Genomic DNA, 26759 nt, shown 5'->3' with positions numbered 1-26759 from the left:
GTGCGAGCTGGATTTCAATGTTTAATGGATAGCAGGGGTATGAAGGATTATAGTCCAGGTGCAGGCCAATGGGACTAGGCAGTTTAAATGGTTCAACAGGAACTAGATGGGCCAAAGGGCCTGTTTCTGCGCAGCATTTTTCTATGACTCTAACTTCCCCTCGATTCTTCCACTCGCCTATAACCATATAACAATTACAGCATGGAAACAGGCCATCTCGGCCAATTAACCTACCAACCCACATGTCTTTGGGATATTGGAGGGAAACATTGCACATGGGGGACCCCATGCAGTGACAGGGAGAATGTGGAAACTCCACACAGACAGAGCCTGAGGTCAGAATACAACCTCTTCACCTTCTTTAACATGAAGTGTAAGAGGCAGACTTAGAGTGGTTGTATGTAATAAAATGCTTTGTCTTGTTTTAAATAGAAGAATATTTAAATGTTTATCATAATTTTAAGGTGATTGGGGGTAAGTATAGAGGGGATGTGAGAGGTAGTTTTCTTTACACAGAGAGTGGTGGGTACATGGAACGCCATGCCAGGTGTGGTGGTAGAGACAGATACATTAAGCGTACTTAACAAACCCTTAGATAGGTACATGGATGATAGGAAAATGGAGGGCTGTGCAGGAGGGAAGGGTTTGATTGATCTTATAGTAGTTAAAAGATTGGCTGAATGTAGTGGATGGAAGGGCCTGCTGCAATCTGAATCTGAACCTGTGGGTATTATGTGCTGATTCCAAAAGTGCCTAAAGAAATAAAACCGCACCCAAAACAGTACAGAAAGTGGAAGGGGCACGATCCTCGAGAATGGTTTACCAGCGGGTGTGCATTGTAAAATGACTGATAATTCCCAGGCACTGTGAATTATTTACACACCTGAATTGTTGACTCTCACAGTCTCATAATCCAGGACGACTCTCACAGTTACCCGGACCATTCCTCTTCCCACCCTGTCTCTTGCAAAAAGGCTATCCCCTTCTCACAATTCCTCCGTCTCCACCGCATCTGCTCTCAGGATGAGGCTTTTCATTCCAGGACGAAGGAGATGTCTTCCTTTTTTAAACAAAGGGGCTTCCCTTCTTCTACCATCAACTCTGGTCTCAAACGCATCTCTCCCATTTCCCACACATCTGCCCTCACCCCATCCCCCCACCACCCCACTCAGGATAGGGTTCCCCTTGTCCTCACCTACCACCCCACCAGCCTCCAGGTCCAACATATAATTCTCCGTAACTTCCGCCACCTCCAACGGGATCCCACTACCAAGCACATCTTTCCCTCCCCCCCCTTTCTGCTTTTCACAGGGATCGCTCCCTACGCGACTCCCTTGTTCACTCACCCCCCCCCCCCCCCCCCCATCCCTTCCCACCGATCTCCCTCCTGGCACTAATCCTTGCAAGCGGAACAAGTGCTACACCTGCCCTTACACTTCCTCCCTCACCACCATTCAGGGCCCCAGACAGTCCTTCCAGGTGAGGCGACACTTCACCTGGAGGAACAACACCTTATATACCGGCTGGGTAGCCTCCAACCTGATGGCATGAACATTGACTTCTCTAACTTCCGTTAATGCCCCTCCTCCCCTTCTTACCCCATCCCTGACATATTTAGTTGTTTGCCTGTTCTCCATCTCCCTCTGGTGCTCCCCCCCCCCCCTTTCTTTCTCCTGAGGCCTCCCGTCCCATGATCCTTTCCCTTCTCCAGCTCTGTATCACTTTCGCCAATCACCTTTCCAGCTCTTAGCTTCATCCCACCCCCTCCGGTCTTCTCCTATCATTTCACATTTCCCCCTCTCCCCACTACTTTCAAATCTCTTACTATCTTTCGGTTAGTCCTAACGAAGGGTCTCGGCCCGAAACGTTGACAGTGCTTCTCCCTATAGATGCTGCCTAGCCTGCTGCGTTCCACCAGCATTTTGTGTGTGTTGTTGTATTGTTGACACATCCTTCTCCCTCCCCTGATGAGGTATTTAAAGTTTAAGGGAGATTTATGAGGCCACAGTTGCCTGGAACAGTGCCAGGGAATGTAATGGAAGCAGATATCACTGTGGTGTTGAAGAGACATAGAACAATACAGTACAGTACAGGCCCTTTAGCCCATGATGTTGTGCTGACCTTTTAGCCTACTCCAAGATCAATATAACCCTTTCTTCCTACATAGCCCTAATTTTTTTAATCATCCGTGTGATTACCTAGGAGCTTCTTAAACGCCGGTAATGTAGCTGCCTCTACCACCAGCTGGGGCGAGGCTTTCCACAGAGCCACCCACTCTCCGTATCAAAACTCCACCTGCTGCATTCTGACAGGCACGTGAACGTGGGGGCTATGGGTCATGTGCAGGCAGATATCCAGTTTAATTTTGCATCGTAGTTGGCTCCGTCATTGAAAGACCTGTGCAGTACACTACACTCAGTGGCCACTTTATTGGGTACATCCTCTGCCTAACACACTGCCCACTGAGTGACTGTTCATGGTCTTCTGCTGTGTTAGCCCATCCACTTCAAAGCTCGACTCTTTGTGCGTTCAGGGATGTTCTTCTGCACACCAGTGTTGTAATGCCTCATTCTTTGAGTTACTGTTGCCTTCCTGTCAGCTTGAACCAGACTAGCAACGCTCGTCTGACCTCTCAAAACAAAGCATTTGCCCACAGAACTGCTGCTCATGGGGTGTTTTTTGTATTTCACACAATTCTCTCTAAACTCTAGAGACTGTTGTGCATGAAAATCTCAGGAAATGAGAAGTTTCTGAGATCTTCAAAACATTCTCTCTGGTGCCAACAATCATTTCAAGATCAAAGCAACTTAGATCACATTTCTTCTCCATTCTGATGTTTGGTCTGAACAACAGCTGAGCTTCTTGATCACGTCTGCATGCTTCTGTGCATTGAGTTGCTGCCACGTGATTGACTGATGAGGTATTTACTTTACTGACGTGGACAGGTGTACCTAATAAATAGGCTACAGGAACGTATGTTCTACGCATGTTCAATGTTCCAGATGAAAGCACCCACAATCTCTTGTGTTGACAAAGAGCAACTTGTCTAAATGTTGTACTTCACTGATTTATACTGCTCTGTATTCTAACGTGTACCATTCGGAAATGGTATTGGTATTAACATAGAAAACCTACTGCACAATACAGGTTCTTCGGCCCACAAAGCTGTGCCAAACATGTCCTTACCTTAGAACTACCTAAGCTTTCCCCATAGCCCTCTATTTTTCTAAGCTTCATGTAGCCATCTAGGAGTCTCTTAAAAGACCGTATCGTTTCCACCTCCACCACCGCCGCCGGCAGCCCATTCCACACACTCACCAACCTTTGCGTAAAAAACTTACCCCTGTCATCTCCTCTGTACCTTCTTCCAAGCACCTTAAAACTATGCTCTCTCGTGCTAGCCATTTCAGCCCTGAGGAAAAGCCTCTGACTATCCACATGATCAATGCCTCTCATTATTTTGTACACCTCTATCAAGTCACCTCTCATCCTCCGTCGCTCCAAGGAGAAAAGGCCGAGTTCACTCAACCTATTCTCATAAGGCATGCTCTCCCATCCAGGCAACATCCTTGTAAATCTCCTCTGCACCCTTTCTATGGCTTCCACATCATTCCTGTAGTGAGGCGACCAGAATTGAGCACAGTACTCCAAATGGGGTCTGACCAGAGTCCTATATAGCTGCAACATTACCTCTCGGCTCTTAAACTCAATCCCATGATTGATGAAGGCCAATGCACCATATGCCTTCTTAACCACAGAGTCAACCTGTGCAGCAGCTTTGAGTGTCCTGTGGACTTGGACCCCAAGATCTCTCTGATCCTCCACACTACCAAGAGTCTTACCACTAATACTATATTCTGCCATCATATTTGACCTACCAAAATGAACCACCTCACACTTATCTGGGTTGAACTCTATCTGCCACTTCTCAGCCCAGTTTTGCATCCTATCAATGTCCCGCTGTAACCTCTGACAGCCCTCCACACTATCCACAACACCCCCAACCTTTGTGTCATCAGCAAATTTACTAACACATCCCTCCACTTCCTCATCATTTATAAAAATCACAAAGGGTAAGGGTCCCAGAACAGATCCCTGAGGCAAACCACTGGTCACTGATCTCCATGCAGAAAATGACCCATCTACAACCACACTTTTCCTTCTGTGGGCAAGCCAGTTCTGAATCCACAAAGCAATGCCCCCTTGGATCCCATGCCTCCTTACTTTCTCAATAAGCCTTGCACAGGGTATCTTATCAAATGCCTTGCTGAAATCCATATACACTACGTTACTGCTCTTCCTTCATCAATGTGTTAAGTCACATTCTCAAAAAATTCAATCAGGCTCATAAGGCACGACCTGCCTTTGACAAAGTCATGCTGACTATTACTAATCCTCTCAAAATGTTCATAAATCCTGCCTATCAGGATTTTTTCCATCAACTTACTAACCACTGATGTAAGACTCACTGGCCTATAATTTCCTGGGCTATCCCTACTCCATTTCTTGAATAAAGGAACAACATCTGCAACCCTCTAATCCTCTGGAACCTCTCCTATCCTCATTGATGATGCAAAGATCATTGCCAGAGGCTCAGCAATCTCCTCCCTCGCTTCCACAGTAGCCTGAGGTACATCCAGTCCGGTCCCGATGACTTAAACAACTTGATGCTTTCCAAAAGCTCCAGCACATCCCCTTTCTTAATATCTACATGCTCAAGCTTTTCAGTCCACTGTAATTCATCCCTACAATCGCCAAGGTCCTTTTTCTGTAGTGAATACTGAAGCAAAGTACTCATTAAGTACCTCTGCCATCTCCTCTGGTTCCATACACACTTTCCCACTGTCACACTTGATTGGTCCTTTTCTCTCACATCTTATCCTCTTGCTCTTCACATACTTGTAGAATGCCTTGGGGTCTTCCTTAATCCTGTCTACCAAGACCTTCTCATAGTCCCTTCTGGCTCTCCTAATTTCATTCTTAAGCTCCTTCCCGCTAGCCTTATAATCTTCTAGATTCCTATCATTACCTATTTTTTTGACCCTTTCTTAAGCTCTTCTTCTTGACTAGATTTACAACAGCCTTTGTGCACCATGGATCTAGTACCTTACCATCCTTTCCTTATCTCATTGGAACATACCAACTCAGAACCTCACGCAAATATCCCTGAACATTTGCCACATTTCTTCGGTACGTTTCCCTGATAACATCTGTTTCCAATTTATGCTTCCAAGTTCCTGCCTGATGGCCTCATATTTCCCCTTACTCCAATGAAACGTTTCCCTAACTTGTTTGTTCCTATCCCTCTCCAATGCTATGGTAAAGGAGATAGAATTGTGATCACCATCTCCAAAAATGCTCTCCCACTGAGAGATCTGACACCTGATCAAGTTCACTTCCCTATACCAGTTCAAGTACAGCCTCTCCTCTTGTAGGCTTATCTACATATTGTGTCAAAAAACTTTCCTGAACACACCTAACAAACTCCACCCCATCTAAACCCCTCATTCTAGGGAGATGAATATCAATATTTGGGAACTTAAAATCTCTCACTACAACAACCCTGTTATTATTCCTTTCCAGAATTTGTTTTGCTATCTGCTCCTCGATGTCCCTGTTACTACTGGGTGGTCTATAACAAATACCCAGTAGAGTTGTTGACCCCTTCCTGTTCCTAACTTCCACCCACAGAGACTCAGTAGACAATCCCTCCATGACTTCCCCCTTTTCTGAAGCCGTGACACTATCTCTGATCAACAGTGCCACGCCCCACCTCTTTTGCCTCCCTCCCTGTCCTTTCTGAAACATCTAAAGCCTGGCACTTGAAATAGCCATTCCTGCCCCAGCACCATCCAAGTCTCAGTAATGGCCACAACATCATAGCTCCAAGTGCTGATCCACGCTCTAAGCTCATCTGCTTTATTCATGATACTTCTTGCATTAAAATAAGACACATCTCAAACCATTGGACTCTATCACCTGCCTATCCTCCCTTTTGCACTGTCTCCAAACTTTCTCTATTTGTGAGCCAACTTCCCTTTCCTCTGCCACTTCAGTTCCCACCCTCCACCAATTGTAGTTTAAACTCTTCCCAATAACCTTTGCAAACCTCCCTGCCAGGATTTTGGTCTCCCTTGGATTCAAGTACAACCTGTCCTTTTTGTACAGGTCACACCTGCCCCAGAAGAGGTCCCAAAGATCCAGAAATCTGAATTCCTGTCCCCTGCTCCAATCCCTCAGCCACACATTTATCCTCCACCTCATTCTCACTGTTTACTCACTGTCGTGTGGCACAGGCAGTAATCCTGAGATTACTAACTTTGAGGTCCTGCTTCTCAACTTCTTTCCTAACTCCCTGTTGTCTGTTTTCAGGACCTCCTCCCTTTTCCTGCCTGGGTCGTTGGTACCAATATGTACCACGACATCTGGCTGTTCTCCTTCCCACTTCAGGATATCATGGACGCGATCAGGAACATCCCAGACCCTGGCATCTGGGAGGCAAACTACCATCCGTGCTTCTTTCCTGCATCCACAGAATCGCCTGTCTGACCCCCTGACTATAGAGTCCCCTATCACTGCTGCCATCCTCTTCCTTTCCCTACCCATCTGAACCACAGGGCCAGACTCTGTGCCAGAGGCGAGACCACTGTTGCTTCCCCCAGGTAGGCCATCACCCCCCCAAAAGCACTCACGTAGAAATACTTGTTAAGGGGGACAGCCACTAGGGTACTGTCCAGCACCTGCTTTTTCCCTTCCCTCTCCTGACTGTTACCCACTTCTCTGTCTCCTGTGGTCCCGGGGTGACTACCTGCCTAAAGCTCCTCTCTATCTCCTCCTCACTCTCCCTGACCAGATGATACTGGCTTATCATTGTCACATGTACCGAGATACAGTTACAAAAACTTGTCTTGCATACTGGTCATTGGGATCAGATCATTGCTCAGTGCAGAACAGGGTCAAACAATAACGATGCAGAGTAAAGTAACAGCCAGAGGGAAAGTGGAGTGCAGGTGCAAGATCATAATGAGGTAGATTGTGAGATGAAGATCCCAAATTGTCATTCTAGGAACTATTTAATAATCCGTCCGTGAGCCTGGTGGTGCGTGCCTTCAGGCTATTGATCCTCTGCCTGATGGGAGAGAGAAGAGAGAACAATTGGGTTAGGTGGCGTCTCTGACTACATTCAGATTCAGATTCAGATTCAGTTTATTGTCATATAGAAAACGCAAATGCAATGCAGTTAAAAAATGAGGCAATGTTCCCCCAGAATGATATCACAAAAGCATATGACAAAACAGACTACACCAGAAGATCCACATAACGTTTGGAAATCCCCAAATCCAGAGTCCGGAGAGGCTGCTGCGTATTAATATCACGCTACCGTCTTAGCGCGTTCCCCAGAAAGGAGCTCCAAACCCACCAGACAAAACAAGACCAAAAACTAAAGCTACAAGACCTGCACAAAACCACATAGTTACAACATGCTATTGTTTGCACTGCTGTAACTATATGTTGTAACTATGTGGTTTTGTACAGGTCAACTTCTGCAGGTCTGCTGGAGGCAAGGGACAGGGGAGTTCCATTTCTGCAGGTCTGCTGGAGGCAAGGGACAGGGGAGTTCCATTTCTGCAGGCCTGCTGGAGGCAAGGGACAGGGGAGTTCCATTTCTGCAGGCCTGCTGGAGGCAAGGGACAGGGGAGTTCCATTTCTGCAGGTCTGCTGGAGGCAAGGGACAGGGGAGTTCCATTTCTGCAGGTCTGCTGGAGGCAAGGGACAGGGGAGTTCCATTTCTGCAGGTCTGCTGGAGGCAAGGGACAGGGGAGTTCCATTTCTGCAGGTCTGCTGGAGGCAAGGGACAGGGGAGTTCCATTTCTGCAGGTCTGCTGGAGGCAAGGGACAGGGGAGTTCCATTTCTGCAGGTCTGCTGGAGGCAAGGGACAGGGGAGTTCCATTTCTGCAGGTCTGCTGGAGGCAAGGGACAGGGGAGTTCCATTTCTGCAGGCCTGCTGGAGGCAAGGGACAGGGGAGTTCCATTTCTGCAGGCCTGCTGGAGGCAAGGGACAGGGGGGTTCCATTTCTGCAGGCCTGCTGGAGGCAAGGGACAGGGGAGTTCCATTTCTGCAGGCCTGTTGGAGGCAAGGGACAGGGGAGTTCCATTTCTGCAGGTCTGCTGGAGGCAAGGGACAGGGGAGTTCCATTTCTGCAGGTCTGCTGGAGGCAAGGGACAGGGGAGTTCCATTTCTGCAGGTCTGCTGGAGGCAAGGGACAGGGGAGTTCCATTTCTGCAGGTCTGCTGGAGGCAAGGGACAGGGGAGTTCCATTTCTGCAGGCCTGCTGGAGGCAAGGGACAGGGGAGTTCCATTTCTGCAGGTCTGCTGGAGGCAAGGGACAGGGGAGTTCCATTTCTGCAGGCCTGCTGGAGGCAAGGGACAGGGGAGTTCCATTTCTGCAGGCCTGCTGGAGGCAAGGGACAGAGACGTTCCATTTCTGCAGGTCTGCTGGAGGCAAGGGACAGGGGAGTTCCATTTCTGCAGGTCTGCTGGAGGCAAGGGACGTGAGTTCCATTTCTGCAGGTCTGCTGGAGGCAAGGGACAGGGGAGTTCCATTTCTGCAGGTCTGCTGGAGCTTGTGGGGGTGTGGGGAGGTCAATTCTTGTAGGTCTGGTGGAGGTGAGGGACAGGGGTTAATTGAGTTACTCAGGTCTACTGGAGATGAGGGACAGGGGAAAGTTCCATTCCTGCAGGTCTGCTGGAGGTGAGGAACAGGGCATTCTATTCCTGCAGGTTCACTGGAGGTGAAGGACAGGGGAGTTCAATTCTTGTAAGGGATGGACATTTGAATTCATGCAGATCTGCTAGAGCTTGTGCAATGTGGGGAGGTCAATTCCTGCAGATCTGCTGGAGATGTGGGACATGGAAGAGTTCAACTCCTGCAGGTCTGCTGGAGGTCAGACACAAGAGGTTTCCAAATCCTGCAGATCTGCTGGAGCATGAGGGTAGAGGAATGCCCAACTCCTGCAGATCTGCTGGAGTTGACGGACAGTCGGGGGGTTGCCCAACTCCTGCTGGAGCTTGTGGCATGGCTCCCACTGACCTGCTGGTGCTGCATGCTGACCACCAAGTACCTTACTGGATCTAATGAATTGCACTTGTTTGATATTTAGCTGAGAAGCTCGTCAACAAGAAGATGAAGGAGATCCAGGAGAAAATGGAGAAGGGAGAGGAAGTGAGTGGGGAGTATCTCACATACTTGTTGACCAACACCAAAATGACACCCTTGGACATCTACGGCAGTTTGTCTGAATTACTGTTGGCTGCAGTGGACACGGTAAGAGAAGCAGGTTCTTTAATAATGTTTAGATCAAAGAGAACAACATTCAAAGTTCAAAGTAAGTTTATTATCAAAGAATGTATATGTCACCATAGACTACCTTGAGATTCATTTTCATGCAGGCATTTGAGTAGAACAAAGAAACACTATCAAATGAATGAAAAATTACACACAAACACTGACGAACAACCAATGTGCAAAAGAAGACAAATTATGCAAATACAAAAAAATTGTAAATAACCAAGTACATGAATAATTTTAACCACATGAGGTGTAGAGCCCTTGACTATGAGTACATAGTTTGTGGAATTAGTTCAGTGTCAAATCCGTGTCTGTGAGTCCAGAGATTGTGAAGCAGTTCAGTGTTGAATCTTTCACAGTAAGTCCATAGTTTGTGGAATCAGTTCAGCATTGAGGTGAGTGAAATTATCCACACTGGTTCAGGAGCCTGATGGTTGTGGAGTAATTACTGTTCTTGATCCTGGTGGTGTGGCTCCTCTACCAACTGTCTGATGGAAGCAGCTAGAAAAGAGGATGGACTGGATGGTGGAGTTCCTTGATGATGGATGATGCTTTTAATGGCAATGATCCAAGCTCAGTCCCCCAGCTGAATCTTCAAGATACAACATCTTATCTCTTAAACCCATTCTGTATTAGCTACCAATGGTAATAGGGTAAATCTGCATAGAAACAGCCTCTTTGGGCCAAAATCCGCTTCAACAATCAATGGATGTTCAGCTTCCACAGTCTCACTGAAATCTGTTGAATATTGAAAAGCCTGGACAGTGTGGCCATGGAGGTGATGTTTCCAATAGTTGTGGAGTCTCGGGCCAGAATGTAGACTCTCAGAAAACAAGGATGTTTTGTTAGAACAGAGATGAGCAGAAATTTCTTTAGCCACAGGGTGGTGAATCTGTGGATTTCATTGCCACCGAGGGCTGTGGAGGCCACGTCAGTGGGTAGATTTAGAGTGGAGCTTGTTCTATTTTATTAATTTATTGAGATACAGCACAGAATAGGCCCGTCTGGGCATTTGAGTGGTGCCGCCGAGCAGTCCTCCGATTTAACCCTAGCTAATCATGGGACAATTTACAATAACCAATTAACATTCCATTGGTATGTGTTTGGACTGTGGGAGGAAACCAGAATGTAGAAACTCCTTACAGGCAGTGGTGGGAATTGAACCCTGATCACTCAAACTGTAAAGCATTGTGCTAACCACCATGCTACTGTACTGCCCCAGTTCTTGATTGGTAAGGACTTGTGAAAGGTTATGGAGACAAGGCAGGAAAATGGGGTTGAAAGGAATAATAAATCAGCCATGATGCAATGGCAGAGCAGATTCGATGGGCTGAATGGCCTAATTCTGCTCCTATATCTTATGGTCTTGTGGATGATAGAACAATGGAGGGCTATGTGGCAGAGAAGGATTAGATTGGCCTTAGAGCAGGTTAACAGGTCAGCACAACGTAATGGATGGAAGAGCTCGTACTGTGCTGTGGTGTTCTGTGTAAGCTCTAGTGAAGGAATTGTCTTTTCCTTTCAGACATCAAATACAACCTCTTGGATCCTGTACAATCTGGCAAAGGAGCCATCCATTCAGCAGCAACTGTATGAAGAAATCAACAGCATTATTCCTGGAGACCAAATTCCACTCGCCAAGGATTTCAACCACATGCCCCTGTTGAAAGCGGTGGTCAAAGAAACCCTTCGGTAAGACATGGATTTCTGTTCCCACTCCTCCAGTCTCACTCTTCTCCTTTGCAATAATTCATTTCTATGGGAATGGAATGGGAGATGTTAATACAAGGGAGCATAATTTTCAGATGAAAGTATAGGAGGGATGTCAGAGGTAGAATATGTACACAACGCTGGAAGAACTCAGCAGGTCAGGCAGCATCTGTGAGAAAAGAGTAGCCAACGTTTCGGGCTGAGACCCTTCATCAGGAATGGGGGGGAAGAGAGGGCCAAAGCCCAGTAATAGAGATAGGGGAGGGGGTAGGGCCTAGAGGCGCCAGGTGGAAAACCAATCAGAGGAAAGATAAAGGGGGGAGAGGATAAGCATGAAAGAACTGTAGAGATAAAGAAGCAGAAAGTTGAGAGGCAGAGAGGGACCTGAGATAGGGGAAGGGGGAGGGGGAGGGAATTACCGGAAATTGGAGAATTCAATGTTCATACCACCAGGCTGGAGGCTACCCAGACTGTAGATGAGATGTTGCTCCTCCAACTTGAGTTTGGCCTCATCATGGCAGTAGAGGAGGCCATGTATGGACATATCTAGATGGGAATGAGAGGCAGAGTTGAAGTGGGTGGCAACCGGGAGGTCCTGTTTATTGTGACGGACATAACCATAACCACATAACCCACAAAGAGGCAGGCATAGCTGGAGCCCATGCGAGTGCCCATGGCTACGCCCTTGATCTGGAGAAAGTGGGAAGAACCAAAGGAGAAGTTATTGAGAGTTAGGACAAGCTCTGCCAACCGGAGGAGTGTGGTGGTGCTGGGGAATGTGTGGACCACCCTGCCAAGGGTGGTAGTAGAGGCAAATACATTAGGGAAATTTAAGAAACTCTTAGATAGGCACGTGGAATGTAGAAAGATGGAGGACTATGTAGAAGGCTGGATTGATCAAGGTTCGAGTAGGTCAAAAGGTTGGCACAACATTGTGAGCCATAAATTCTGTACTCTTCTACGATGTTCTATGCTCTGTGTTGCAGGGAGAAGACAGGAGAATGTGGTTGAGGGGGACAATAAATCAGCCATGATAGAATGGCAGAGCAGACTTGATGGCCGAATGGCCTGATTCTGCTCCCATGTGGTATGGTTTTATGGAATGGTCTATGGACTGGAAAGATTATGAAGATATGAGCCAAGTATAGGAAAGCTTAGATAAGCGACTTGGTCAGCAAGGGAGAGTTGGGCTGAACGGACTGTTTCTATGCTGTATCAATCTTTGAATCTATGACCGAATCTCTGTGAACAGCAGAGCCAGTTTAAAAGGCCCAATGGCCTTATCCTACTCCTGTTTGTTATGTTTTATTGAATCTCTGACCTGCACTAGAGTATTTAAGGTGAGAGCGGTAAAGTACAAAAGAGATGCCGAGGCAAGATTTTTTACATACAGTCATGGGCGTGTGGAACGCGCTGTGGTCATGGGGAGAACATACAAACTCTCTGAGTGGACGCAGGTAGCATTGGAGCATCTTAAGAGACTTTTAGACCATATGCAGTGAAGGCGTCTGATCAATCAGCAGGGAACAGGGATCATGGGCTGTGGAGCCTGGCCTGTGCTAATGTGATACACACGTTCTATGCAATTGTTCAAATCAAATTTATTCCCTGTTTTGTGAAGAAAAATACCTTGGTTGTGTCCTGCATTAACACTTTCCAACTACAAACTGTGCTTCAGTGTCCCTCCCCCTCCATTCCCTTCATATTCATGTGTCTACCTAAAAGCCTCTTGAACTCCACCAATCTGCCTGCTTCCACTATACCCCTGGTGACCCATCTACCACTCTCTGCTAAACAGCTTACCCCTTGCATCACGTTTAAACTTCCCCCCTCTAACCTTAAAAGAATGCTTGTTGGTGTTAAACCTGGGGAAAAGATCCTGAAGTATCAAACACCAGAGAACAGATTCATGTAAACCAATTTATCTGACCTGCTGGGTATCAATCTGACAGGTTTTGGGAAGCATCTTAAGTAATGTTATGTTGAGATTTATAGAGGAAATTCCAAAATATGGGACCTCTGTTGGATTGTGAAATTTGCTACACATTCTTAAACATACGGTAGGAAATAAATCTGCTTATTCGTGCTCTGCCGTTAAGGTCACAACTGATTCCCACTTTCTGCACTAATATCACATCTCTTGATTCTCTCAATGCCAAAAACCTCACCAAAAGTAAACCTCTTCTCCAGTCTCCACAGCCCCCCTATTGTAGGGTGCCCAGAACGTATCAACCTTCTGTGTTCAGTGTTCTCCTCATTATGAGCCTTTGCCATATCCCGTGACCCTCGCTCTTTTGCTTCCTCTCAGAATGCAAGCACGTTCTAAGTTTGCCCACGTGGGGAGTAACCCCTTCTCTTTCCTTGCCCTAGGTTGTACCCAGTGGTACCTGGCAATGCTCGTATAGTAGTGGAGAAGGATCTCATGGTTGGAGGATACCACTTTCCTAAAAACGTGAGTGCAAGCTGAAGCAGTAAGATAAATACTGATGGTAGAATAACGCGTCTATCCCTTAACATATGGTCAAAGGTACGTCACCCCAGTGAACTATTATGGCAGTGTATACACTGGACACAGATAATGCAAATAGCTACAATCTTTACCCAGGATAGGGGAGGCCAAATCTAGAAGGCAAAGATGCGTCACAGCTTGGTACAGCAACTGCTCTGTGTGAGAACACAAGGAACTGCAGAGAGTTGTGGACACAGCTCAGCACATCATAGAAACTAACCTCCCCTCTACAGACTCCGCCTATACTTCTTTCTGCCTAAGTAAAGCAGCCAGTATAATCATAAACCCTACTCACCTGGACACTTGGAGTATTGTGAGAAGTACTCACCTCTTCTCCCCCCTCTCCCATTGGGCAGAAGACCAGAAGATACTGGAGCAGAATTAGGCCATTTGACCCATCGAGTCTGCTCCGCCATTTCATCATGGCTGATCCATTTCCCTTACAGCCCCAGTGTCCTGCCTTCTCTCCATAACTAACCCTTCATGCCCCGACTAATCAAGAATCTATCAACCTCTGCCTTAAATATACCCAATGGCTTGACCTTCACAGCCGCCTGTGACAACAAACAGATTCACCACTCTCTGGCTTAAGAAATTCTGCTTCATTTCAGTTCTAAATGGACATCCCTCTACTCTGAGGCAGTGCTTCTGATCCTAGACTCCCCCACTATAGGAAACACCCTCTTCACATGCACTCTATTAAGGCTTTTTAATATATGATAGTTTCAATGAGATTCCCCCCCACCCCTCATTCTTCTGAATTCCAGTAAGTACAGGCCCAGAGCAATCAATCGGTCATCATATGGTAACCCTTTCATTCCTGGAACCATTCTCGTGAACCTCCTCTGAACCATCTTCAATTTCAGCACATCCTTAGATAAGGGGCCCAAAACTGCTCACAATACTCTAAGCGAGGCCTCACCAGTGGTTTATAAAGCCTCAACTTTACATCCTCGCTTTTATATTGTAATCCCTTTGAAATTAATGCTAACATTGCGTTTACCTTCCTCACCATAGACTCAACCTGCAAATTAACCTTCAGGGAATCCCACATGAGGACTCTCAAATTCCTTTGCACCTCAAATTTTTCTCTGCATTTAGAAAATAGACTATGCAATTTTCCAGTCATCCAGAACCATGCCAAAAATCTATTGATTCTTAAAAGGTTATTATTAATGCCTTCATGATCTCTTCAACCACCTCTTTCAGAACCCTGGGGTGTAGTCCATCTGGTCCAGGTGATGTATCTACCTTCAGACTTTTCAGCTTCCTTAGTGATAAGCAACTACACTCACTTTTGTCCCCTGACAGTCTTGAACGTATAGCATGCTGCTTGTGTCTTCCTCAGTGAAGACTGATGCAAAAAACTTACTCAGTTCATCCACCATTTCCTTGACCTCCATTACTACTTCTCGAGCATCATTTTCCAGCAGTTTAATATCCACTCTCACCTCTCTTTTACTCTTTATGTATCTGAAGAAACTTTTGGTATCCTCTTTAATATTATTGGCTAGCTTACATAAGGCATCTTTTCCAGCCTTATGACTTTTTTAGTTGGCATTTGAAAGCCTCCCAATCCTCTAACTTCCCACTAATTTTTGCTCTGTTATATGCCCTCTCTTTGCTTTGCCTTTCCTCATTAGCCATGTTTGTGTCATTCTGCTTTTAGAATACTACTTCTTCTTTGGGATGTATCTATCCTGCATCTTCTGAACTGCTGTCAGAAATTCCAGCCATTGCTGCTCTGCTGTCATCCCTACTAGTGTCCCTTTCCAATCAACTTTGGCCAGCTCCTCTCTCATGCCTCTTAATTCCACTGTAATATGGATATTGTTTACGGCCAAATATGTTTGTGTATGGTTTACGGCCATATAATATGTGTAGCATCTGTGCCCCCTATTTGCCCCCGTTCGCCATTGCCAACAGTGCAACACTTCGGTGTAAATACGGTGTAATGCCCCCCAGTACACGCTCGCAACACAAATATCAGACAATACACCCAAGGCGAGTAAATAATTACAGCTTTATAGTTATTTCTTAGTGATGGGTTAGTAGAAACAGATAACCGAAAGGTTCCAAATCAGTAAGTTTATTAGTTTGTGCACATAATATTTTAATACGTTGGAGCTCACGCCTCCCGTTCCATCCACAACGACCTTCCGAGCCTTTGGCCACCATCCGAACTGCTGACGTCCAGTATAAGCCACCCTGGGACTGCTGTCCACTCCTCACACGTTCGTCCTCCTCGGTCGCCTCCCCGAAGAACCGCAAACTCCTGCTCAGCTCACTCATACAAGGTAGCATAACAATTCTCAATTGGTTAGTTCCCCCTTATCTGCAATTATAGCCCAAACATTTCAACTACAGAAACGCATTACAGCATTAAGTAACATTACAGAGATGCCATTTCATTATAACAATATAAAGAAGCCATTTTGTTAGCCTGAACAGTTAATGGTACTGAGAGCCCTACATATGGCTTCTCCCACTTAAACTGCAGGGTGAATTCTATCATATTAATGTAATTGACTTCTGAACTGCTCCCAGTAATTCCAGCCATTGCTGCTCTGCTGTCATCCCTACTAGTGTCCCTTTCCAATCAACTTTGGCCAGCTCCTCTCTCATGCCTCTTAATTCCACTGTAATATGGATACAGCCAGATGGTTTACGGCCATATAATATGGCTTCTCCCACTCAAACTGCAGTGTGAGTTCTATCATATTAATGGAATTGACTTATAAGGGCTCTCTAATTAATCCCGGTTCACTGCACAACACACAATCCAGAAGAGCTGATCTCCTAGTGGGCTCAACCTTGAGCTGCTCTAAAAAGCCAACTTTTAGGCATTCTATAAATATCCCCTCTTGGGATCCAGCACCAACCCGATTATCCCAATCTGCCTGGATTCTACATCTTCCAATCCTATGTCACTTCTTTCTGTGGATTTGATTTCATTTTTTTACCACCATAGCCACCCCCCCCCCCCCCGCCTACCCGTCTGTCCTTTTGATATAACGTGCATCCTTGGATGTTAAGCTCCCCTTATAATCTTATTTCAGCCACAACTCAGTAACGTCCACAATCTGTACTGCCAATCTGTAACTGTGCTACAAGTTCATCTACCTTATTTTGTATACTGTGTGCATTCAAATATAACACCTTCAGTCCTGTATTCACTCTTTTTGATTTTGACTCCCTTTTACGTTGCAACTCATCCCGTTGACTGCAATTTTACCCTATCATCCCCCTTTCCTTGCTGAGTCTCACTGCACATTGCCTCTTTGTAAACCTAGTGTCTCATCCTCAGTGCTATCATTCCAGTTCCCATTCTGCCAAGTTAGTTTAAACCTTCCTGAACAGCTCTGACAAATCTGCTCAAAAGGATATTGGTCCCACTTGTGTTCAGGTGTAACCTGTCCTTTTTGTACAGGCCGTACCTTCCCCAGAATAGATCCCAATAATCCATAGATCTGAACCCCTGACCACTGCGCCCGTTCCTCAGCCACACATTCACCTGGGAAACGGTCCCATTCTTACCCTCGCTGGTGCATGGCACGGTCAGCAATCCAGAGATTACCTACTACTTTTCAGCTTTTTACCAAGCTCCCTGAATCTTGCTTCAGGACATCTTTGCCTTTCAATCCAATGTCATTGGTGCCAATATGCAGCAAGATTTCTGTCTGCTCACTCTTCCCATTTAGAATGCCGTGAACCCGATCCAAGACACCCATGATCCTGGCAACATACCATCCAGACGTACACAGAATCTTGTCTCCATTCCTCTAGCTGTGGAATCTCCCATCACAACTGCATATCTTCACCTCTCTTCTCTTCTGAGTCACAATGCCAGACTTCATTCCAGCAGGTCTGGTAAGTCACCCCCCTCAACAGTATCCAAAACAGTATATTTATTGTTGAGGGGAATTTCCCTTTCTTCTCCTGACAGTCACCAAGTTACCTGCCTCCTGCAACCTAGGAGTGACTGCCTTCCTGTAGCTCCTGTCTTTCACCTCCTTATTCTCCTATATGAGTCAAAGGTCATCAGACTGCAGCTCAGTTCCTTAATACGTTCTCTCTGGAGCTGGAGCCCGGTGCACCTGGTGCAGATGAGGGAATAGGTCCCAAGAATTTCCAATCTCACATAAAGAACACAACTGTGAACCTGGGGCCATTACCATTGAACTGACTGTGACCCAGGGGCCATTCCCATTGAACTGACTGTGACCCTGGGGCCATTCTCACTGAACTGACTGTGACCCTGGGGCCACTCCCACGGAACGGACAATGACCCTGGGGCAATTCCCACTGCACTGACTGTGACCCTGGGGCAATTCCCTCTGATCCGACTGTGACCCTGGGGCCATTCCCACTGAACCGACTGTGACCCTGAGGCATTCCCACTGAACTGACTGACCCTGGGGCCACTCCTATGGAACTGACAATGACCCTGGGGCAATTCCCACTGAACTGACTGTGACCCTGGGGCCATTCCCACTGAACTGACTGACACTGGGGCCATTCCCACTGCATTGACTGTGATCCTGGGGCCATTTCCATTGCACTGACTGTGACCCTGGGGTCATTCCCACTGAACTGACTGTGACCTTGGGGCCATTCCCACTGAAATGACTGTGACCCTGGGGCCATTCTCACTGAACTGACTGACCCTGGGGCCTTTCCCACTGCATTGACTGTGATCCTGGGGCCATTTCCATCGCACTGACTGTGACCCTGGGGTCATTCCCACTGAAATGACTGTGACCCTGGGGCCATTACCACTGAACCGACTGTGACCCTGGGGCCATTCCCACTGAACCGACCATGACCCTGGGGCATTCTCACTGAACTGACTAACCCTGGGGCCATTACAACTGCATTGACTGTGATCCTGGGGCCATACCCACTGAACCAACTGTGACCCTGGGGTCATTCCCACTGAAGCAACTGTGACCCAAGGGCAATTTCCATCGCACAGCCTGTGACCCTGGGGCCATTCCCACTGAATTGACTGTGACCCTGGGGCATTCCCACAGAACTGACTGTGACCCTGGGGCATTCCCACTGAACTGACTGACCCTGGGGCCATTCCCACTGAACCGACTGTGACCCTCGGACCATTCCCACTGAAACGACTGTGACCCTGGGGTCATTCCCACTGAACTGACTGTGACCCTGGGGCCATTTCCATCGCACTGCCTGTGACCCTGGGGCCATTCCCACTGCATTGACTGTGATCCTGGGGCCATTTCCATCGCACTGACTGTGACCCTGGGGTCATTCCCACTGAAATGACTGTGACCCTGGGTCATTCCCACTGAACTGACTGACCCTGGGGCCATTCCCACTGTACTGACTGTGACCCTGGGGTCATTCCCTCTGAACTGACTGTGACCCTGGGGTCATTCCCACTGAAACGACTGTGACCCTGGGGCCATTTCCATCGCACTGCCTATGACCCTGGGGCATTCCCACTGAACTGACTGTAACCCTGGGGTCATTCCCACTGAAACGACTGTGACCCTGGGGCCATTCCCACTGAACTGACTGTGACCCTGGGGCCATTTCCATCGCACTGGCTGTGACCCTGGCGCCATTCCCACTGAACTGACTGTGACCCTGGGACCATTTCCATTACACTGACTGTGACCCTGGGGTCATTTCCATTGCACTGACTGTGACCCTGGGGTCATTTCCATTGCACTGACTGTGAGCCTGGGGCCATTCCCAGAGCATTGACTGTGATCCTGGGGCCATTCCCACTGAAACGTCTGTGACCCTGGGGCCATTCCCACTGAAACGACTGTGACCCTGGGGCCATTCTCACTGAACTGACTGACACTGGGGCCATTACCACTGCATTGACTGTGACCCTGGGGCATTCCCACTGAACTGACTGTAACCCTGGGGTCATTCCCACTGAAACGACTGTGACCCTGGGGCCATTCCCACTGAACTGACTGTGACCCTGGGGCCATTTCCATCGCACTGGCTGTGACCCTGGCGCCATTCCCACTGAACTGACTGTGACCCTGGGACCATTTCCATTACACTGACTGTGACCCTGGGGTCATTTCCATTGCACTGACTGTGATCCTGGGGCCATTCCCACTGAAACGTCTGTGACCCTGGGGCCATTCCCACTGAAACGACTGTGACCCTGGGGCCATTCTCACTGAACTGACTGACACTGGGGCCATTACCACTGCATTGACTGTGATCCTGGGGCCATACCCACTGCATTGACTGTGACCCTGGGGTCATTCCCACTGAAGCAACTGTGACCCAGGGGCAATTTCCATCGCACTGCCTGTGACCCTGTGGCCATTCCCACTGAACTGACTGTGACCCTGGGGCCATTCCCACTGAACCGACTGTGACCCTGGGACCATTAGCAATGAACTGACTGTGACCCTGGGTCCATTCCCACTGAACTGACTGTGACCCTGGGGCATTCCCACTGAACTGACTGTGATTCTGGGGTCATTCCCATTGGACTGACTGTGACCCTGGGGTCTTTCCAACTGAACTGACTGTGACCCTGGGGTCATTCCCACTGAAGCAACTGTGACCCAGGGGCAATTTCCATCGCACTGCCTGTGACCCTGGGGCCATTCCCACTGAACTGACTGTGACCCTGGGGCCATTCCCACCGACTGTGACCCTGGGGTCATTCCCACTGAAGCAACTGTGACCCAGGGGCAATTTCCATCGCACTGCCTGTGACCCTGGGGTCATTCCCACTGAACTGACTGTGACCCTGGGGCCATTCCCACTGAACCGACTGTGACCCTGGTGTCAATCCCACTGAACTGACTGACGCTGGGGCCATTCCCACTGAAACGACTGTCACCCTGGGGCCATTCCCACTGAACTGACTGTGACCCTGGGGTCATTCCCATTGAACCGACTGTGACCCTGGGGCCATTCCCACTGAACCGACTGTGACCCTGGGACCATTCCCACTGAACTGACTGTGACCCTGGGGCCATTCCCACTGCATTGACTGTGACCCTGGGGCCATTTCCATTTCACTGACTGTGACCCTGGTGTCATTCCCACTGAACTGACTGTGACACTGGGGCCATTCCCACTGAACTGACTGTGACCCTGGGGTCATTCACACTAAAGCAACTGTGACCCAGGGGCAATTTCTATCGCACTGCCTGTGACCCTGGGGCCATTCCCACTGAACCGACTGTGACACTGGGGCCATTCCCACTGAACTGACTGTGACCCTGGGGTCATTCACACTAAAGCAACTGTGACCCAGGGGCAATTTCTATCGCACTGCCTGTGACCCTGGGGCCATTCCCACTGAACCGACTGTGACACTGGGGCCATTCCCACTGAACTGACTGTGACCCTGGGGTCATTCACACTAAAGCAACTGTGACCTAGGGGCAATTTCTATCGCACTGCCTGTGACCCTGGGGCCATTCCCACTGAACCGACTGTGACCCTGGGGCATTCCCACTGAACTGACTGACCCTGGGGCCATTCCCACTGAACTGACTGTGACCCTGGGGCCATTCCCACTGAACCGACTGTGACCCTGGTGTCATTCCCACTGAACTGACTGACCCTGGGGCCATTCCCACTGAACCGACTGTCACCATGGGGCCATTCCCACTGAACTGACTGTGACCCTGGGGTCATTCCCATTTAACTGACTGTGACCCTGGGACAATTCCCACTGAACTGACTGTGACCCTGGGGCCATTCCCTCTGAACCGACTGTGACCCTGGGGCAATTCCCACTGAACTGACTGTGACCCTGGGACCATTTCAATCGCACTGTCTGTGACCCTGGGGCCATTTCCATCGCACTGCCTGTGACCCTGGGGCCATTCCCACTGAACTGACTGTGACCCTGGGGCCATTTCCATCGCACTGCCTGTGACCCTGGGGCCATTCCCACTGCATTGACTGTGATCCTGGGGCCATTTCCATTGCACTGACTGACACTGGGGCCATACCCACTGCATTGACTGTGACCCTGGGGCCATTCTCACTGAACTGACTGACACTGGGGCCATTACCACTGAACTGACTGTGACCCTGGGGCCATTCTCACTGAACTGACTGACACTGGGGCCATTACCACTGCATTGACTGTGATCCTGGGGCATTCCCACTGAACTGACTGTGACCCTGGGGCATTCTCACTGAACTGACTGACACTGGGGCCATTACCACTGCATTGACTGTGACCCTGGGGCCATTCTCACTGAACTGACTGTGACCCTGGGGCATTCCCACTGAACTGACTGACCCTGGGGCCATTCTCACTGAACTGACTGTGACCCTGGGGCATTCCCACTGAACTGACTGACCCTGGGGCCATTCCCACTGAAACGACTGTGACCCTGGGGCCATTTCCATCGCACTGACTGTGACCCTGGGGTCATTCCCACTGAACTGACTGTGACCCTGGGGCCATTCTCACTGAACTGACTGACACTGGGGCCATTACCACTGAATCGACTGTGACCCTGGGGCAATTCCCACTGAACTGACTGTGACCCTGGGGCCATTCCCTCTGAACTGACTGTGACCCTGGGACCATTTCAATCGCACTGTCTGTGACCCTGGGGCCATTTCCATCGCACTGCCTGTGACCCTGGGGCCATTCCCACTGAACTGACTGTGACCCTGGGGCCATTTCCATCGCACTGCCTGTGACCCTGGGGCCATTCCCACTGCATTGACTGTGATCCTGGGGCCATTTCCATTGCACTGACTGACACTGGGGCCATTCCCACTGCATTGACTGTGACCCTGGGGCCATTTCCATCGCACTGACTGTGACCCTGGGCCATTACCACTGAACTGACTGTGACCCTGGGGCCATTCTCACTGAACTGACTGACACTGGGGCCATTACCACTGCATTGACTGTGACCCTGGGGCCATTCTCACTGAACTGACTGTGACCCTGGGGCATTCCCACTGAACTGTCTGACCCTGGGGCCATTCCCACTGAACTGACTGTGACCCTGGGGCCATTCCCACTGAACCGACTGTGACCCTGGTGTCATTCCCACTGAACTGACTGACCCTGGGGCCATTCCCACTGAACCGACTGTCACCATGGGGCCATTCCCACTGAACTGACTGTGACCCTGGGGTCATTCCCATTTAACTGACTGTGACCCTGGGACAATTCCCACTGAACTGACTGTGACCCTGGGGCCATTCCCTCTGAACCGACTGTGACCCTGGGGCAATTCCCACTGAACTGACTGTGACCCTGGGACCATTTCAATCGCACTGTCTGTGACCCTGGGGCCATTTCCATCGCACTGCCTGTGACCCTGGGGCCATTCCCACTGAACCGACTGTGACCCTGGGGCCATTTCCATCGCACTGCCTGTGAACCTGGGGCCATTCCCACTGCATTGACTGTGATCCTGGGGCCATTTCCATTGCACTGACTGACACTGGGGCCATTCCCACTGCATTGACTGTGACCCTGGGGCCATTCTCACTGAACTGACTGACACTGGGGCCATTACCACTGAACTGACTGTGACCCTGGGGCCATTCTCACTGAACTGACTGACACTGGGGCCATTACCACTGCATTGACTGTGATCCTGGGGCATTCCCACTGAACTGACTGTGACCCTGGGGCATTCTCACTGAACTGACTGACACTGGGGCCATTACCACTGCATTGACTGTGACCCTGGGGCCATTCTCACTGAACTGACTGTGACCCTGGGGCATTCCCACTGAACTGACTGACCCTGGGGCCATTCCCACTGAAACGACTGTGACCCTGGGGCCATTCTCACTGAACTGACTGTGACCCTGGGACATTCCCACTGAACTGACTGACCCTGGGGCCATTCCCACTGAAACAACTGTGAACCTGGGGCCATTTCCATCGTACTGACTGTGACCCTGGGGTCATTCCCACTGAACTGACTGACCCTGGGGCCATTCCCACTGAAACGACTGTGTCCCTGGGGCCATTTCCATCGCACTGACTGTGACCCTGGGGTCATTCCCACTGAACTGACTGACCCTGGGGCCATTCCCACTGAAACGACTGTGACCCTGGGGCCATTTCCATCGCACTGACTGTGACCCTGGGGTCATTCCCACTGAACTGACTGTGACCCTGGGGCCATTCTCACTGAACTGACTGACACTGGGGCCATTACCACTGAATCGACTGTGACCCTGGGGCAATTCCCACTGAACTGACTGTGACCCTGGGGCCATTCCCTCTGAACCGACTGTGACCCTGGGGCAATTCCCACTGAACTGACTGTGACCCTGGGACCATTTCAATCGCACTGTCTGTGACCCTGGGGCCATTTCCATCGCACTGCCTGTGACCCTGGGGCCATTCCCACTGAACTGACTGTGACCCTGGGGCCATTTCCATCGCACTGCCTGTGACCCTGGGGCCATTCCCACTGCATTGACTGTGACCCTGGGGCCATTTCCATCGCACTGACTGTGACCCTGGGCCATTACCACTGAACTGACTGTGACCCTGGGGCCATTCTCACTGAACTGACTGACACTGGGGCCATTACCACTGCATTGACTGTGACCCTGGGGCCATTCTCACTGAACTGACTGTGACCCTGGGGCCATTCCCTCTGAACCGACTGTGACCCTGGGGCAATTCCCACTGAACTGACTGTGACCCTGGGACCATTTCAATCGCACTGTCTGTGACCCTGGGGCCATTCCCACTGAACTGACTGTGACCCTGGGGCCATTTCCATCGCACTGCCTGTGACCCTGGGGCCATTCCCACTGCATTGACTGTGATCCTGGGGCCATTTCCATTGCACTGACTGACACTGGGGCCATTCCCACTGCATTGACTGTGACCCTGGGGCCATTTCCATCGCACTGACTGTGACCCTGGGCCATTACCACTGAACTGACTGTGACCCTGGGGCCATTCTCACTGAACTGACTGACACTGGGGCCATTACCACTGCATTGACTGTGACCCTGGGGCCATTCTCACTGAACTGACTGTGACCCTGGGGCATTCCCACTGAACTGACTGACCCTGGGGCCATTCCCACTGAACTGACTGTGACCCTGGGGCCATTCCCACTGAACCGACTGTGACCCTGGTGTCATTCCCACTGAACTGACTGACCCTGGGGCCATTCCCACTGAACCGACTGTCACCATGGGGCCATTCCCACTGAACTGACTGTGACCCTGGGGTCATTCCCATTTAACTGAATGTGACCCTGGGACAATTCCCACTGAACTGACTGTGACCCTGGGGCCATTCCCTCTGAACCGACTGTGACCCTGGGGCAATTCCCACTGAACTGACTGTGACCCTGGGACCATTTCAATCGCACTGTCTGTGACCCTGGGGCCATTTCCATCGCACTGCCTGTGACCCTGGGGCCATTCCCACTGAACTGACTGTGACCCTGGGGCCATTTCCATCGCACTGCCTGTGACCCTGGGGCCATTCCCACTGCATTGACTGTGATCCTGGGGCCATTTCCATTGCACTGACTGACACTGGGGCCATTCCCACTGCATTGACTGTGACCCTGGGGCATTCCCACTGAACTGACTGACCTTGGGGCCATTCCCACTGAACTGACTGTGACCCTGGGGCATTCTCACTGAACTGACTGACACTGGGGCCTTTACCACTGCATTGACTGTGACCCTGGGGCCATTCTCACTGAACTGACTGTGACCCTGGGGCATTCCCACTGAACTGACTGACCCTGGGGCCATTCCCACTGAAACGACTGTGACCCTGAGGCCATTCTCACTGAACTGACTGTGACCCTGGGGCATTCCCACTGAACTGACTGACCCTGGGGCCATTCCCACTGAAACGACTGTGACCCTGGGGCCATTTCCATCGCACTGACTGTGACCCTGGGGTCATTCCCACTGAACTGACTGTGACCCTGGGGCCATTCTCACTGAACTGACTGACACTGGGGCCATTACCACTGAATCGACTGTGACCCTGGGGCAATTCCCACTGAACTGACTGTGACCCTGGGGCCATTCCCACTGAACTGACTGTGACCCTGGGGCAATTCCCACTGAACTGACTGTGACCCTGGGGCCATTTCCATCGCACTGACTGTGACCCTGGGGTCATTCCCACTGAACTGACTGTGACCCTGGGGCCATTCTCACTGAACTGACTGACACTGGGGCCATTCCCTCTGAACCGACTGTGACCCTGGGGCAATTCCCACTGAACTGACTGTGACCCTGGGACCATTTCAATCGCACTGTCTGTGACCCTGGGGCCATTCCCACTGAACTGAATGTGACCCTGGGGCCATTTCCATCGCACTGCCTGACACTGGGGCCATTCCCACTGCATTGACTGTGACCCTGGGGCCATTTCCATCGCACTGACTGTGACCCTGGGCCATTAGCACTGAACTGACTGTGACCCTGGGGCCATTCTCACTGAACTGACTGACACTGGGGCCATTACCACTGCATTGACTGTGACCCTGGGGCCATTCTCACTGAACTGACTGTGACCCTGGGGCATTCCCACTGAACTGACTGACCCTGGGGCCATTCCCACTGAAACGACTGTGACCCTGGGGCCATTCTCACTGAACTGACTGTGACCCTGGGGCATTCCCACTGAACTGACTGACCCTGGGGCCATTCCCACTGAACTGACTGACCCTGGGGCCATTCCCACTGAAACGACTGTGCCCCTGGGGCCATTTCCATCGCACTGACTGTGACCCTGGGGTCATTCCCACTGAACTGACTGTGACCCTGGGGCCATTCTCACTGAACTGACTGACACTGGGGCCATTACCACTGAACCGACTGTGACCCTGGGGCCATTCCACTGAACTGACTGTGACCCTGGGGCCATTCTCACTGAACTGACTGACACTGGGGCCATTACCACTGCATTGACTGTGATCCTGGGGCCATACCCACTGAACCAACTGTGACCCTGGGGTCATTCCCACTGAAGCAACTGTGACCCTGGGGTCATTCCCACTGAACCGACTGTGACCCTGGGGCATTCCCACTGAACTGACTGTCCCTGGGGCCATTCCCGCTGAACCGACTGTGACCCTGGGGCCATTTCCATCGCACTGCCTGTGACCCTGGGGCCATTCCCACTGAACTGACTGTGACCCTGGGGCATTCCCACTGAACTGACTGTGACCCTGGGGCCATTCCC

General features: G+C 49.9%; 1 protein-coding gene across 5 annotated transcripts in view; it reads left to right on the top strand.

The window, feature by feature from the left end:
* cyp27a3 (cytochrome P450 family 27 subfamily A member 3) overlaps positions 1-26759 on the top strand; it is a 416483-nt gene that overhangs the window by 124303 nt on the left and 265421 nt on the right. For all 5 annotated transcript variants that reach the window (XR_012098986.1, XR_012098985.1, XR_012098987.1 and 2 more), the window contains exons 5-7: positions 9164-9327; positions 10877-11043; positions 13432-13513. Coding sequence is in view for 2 of the 5 variants with exons in the window: in XM_073046104.1 (XP_072902205.1) it covers positions 9164-9327; positions 10877-11043; positions 13432-13513 (413 nt within the window). In the remaining 3 variants the exon portion in view is untranslated. The remainder of the gene's footprint in view (positions 1-9163; positions 9328-10876; positions 11044-13431; positions 13514-26759) is intronic.

This window comes from Hemitrygon akajei, chromosome 5 (genome assembly GCF_048418815.1).
Source record: "Hemitrygon akajei chromosome 5, sHemAka1.3, whole genome shotgun sequence".
NCBI classification, from domain to species: domain Eukaryota; kingdom Metazoa; phylum Chordata; class Chondrichthyes; order Myliobatiformes; family Dasyatidae; genus Hemitrygon; species Hemitrygon akajei.
The sequence above is the reverse complement of the archived record's forward strand: the minus strand, read 5'-3'. Positions and strand labels throughout refer to the sequence as shown.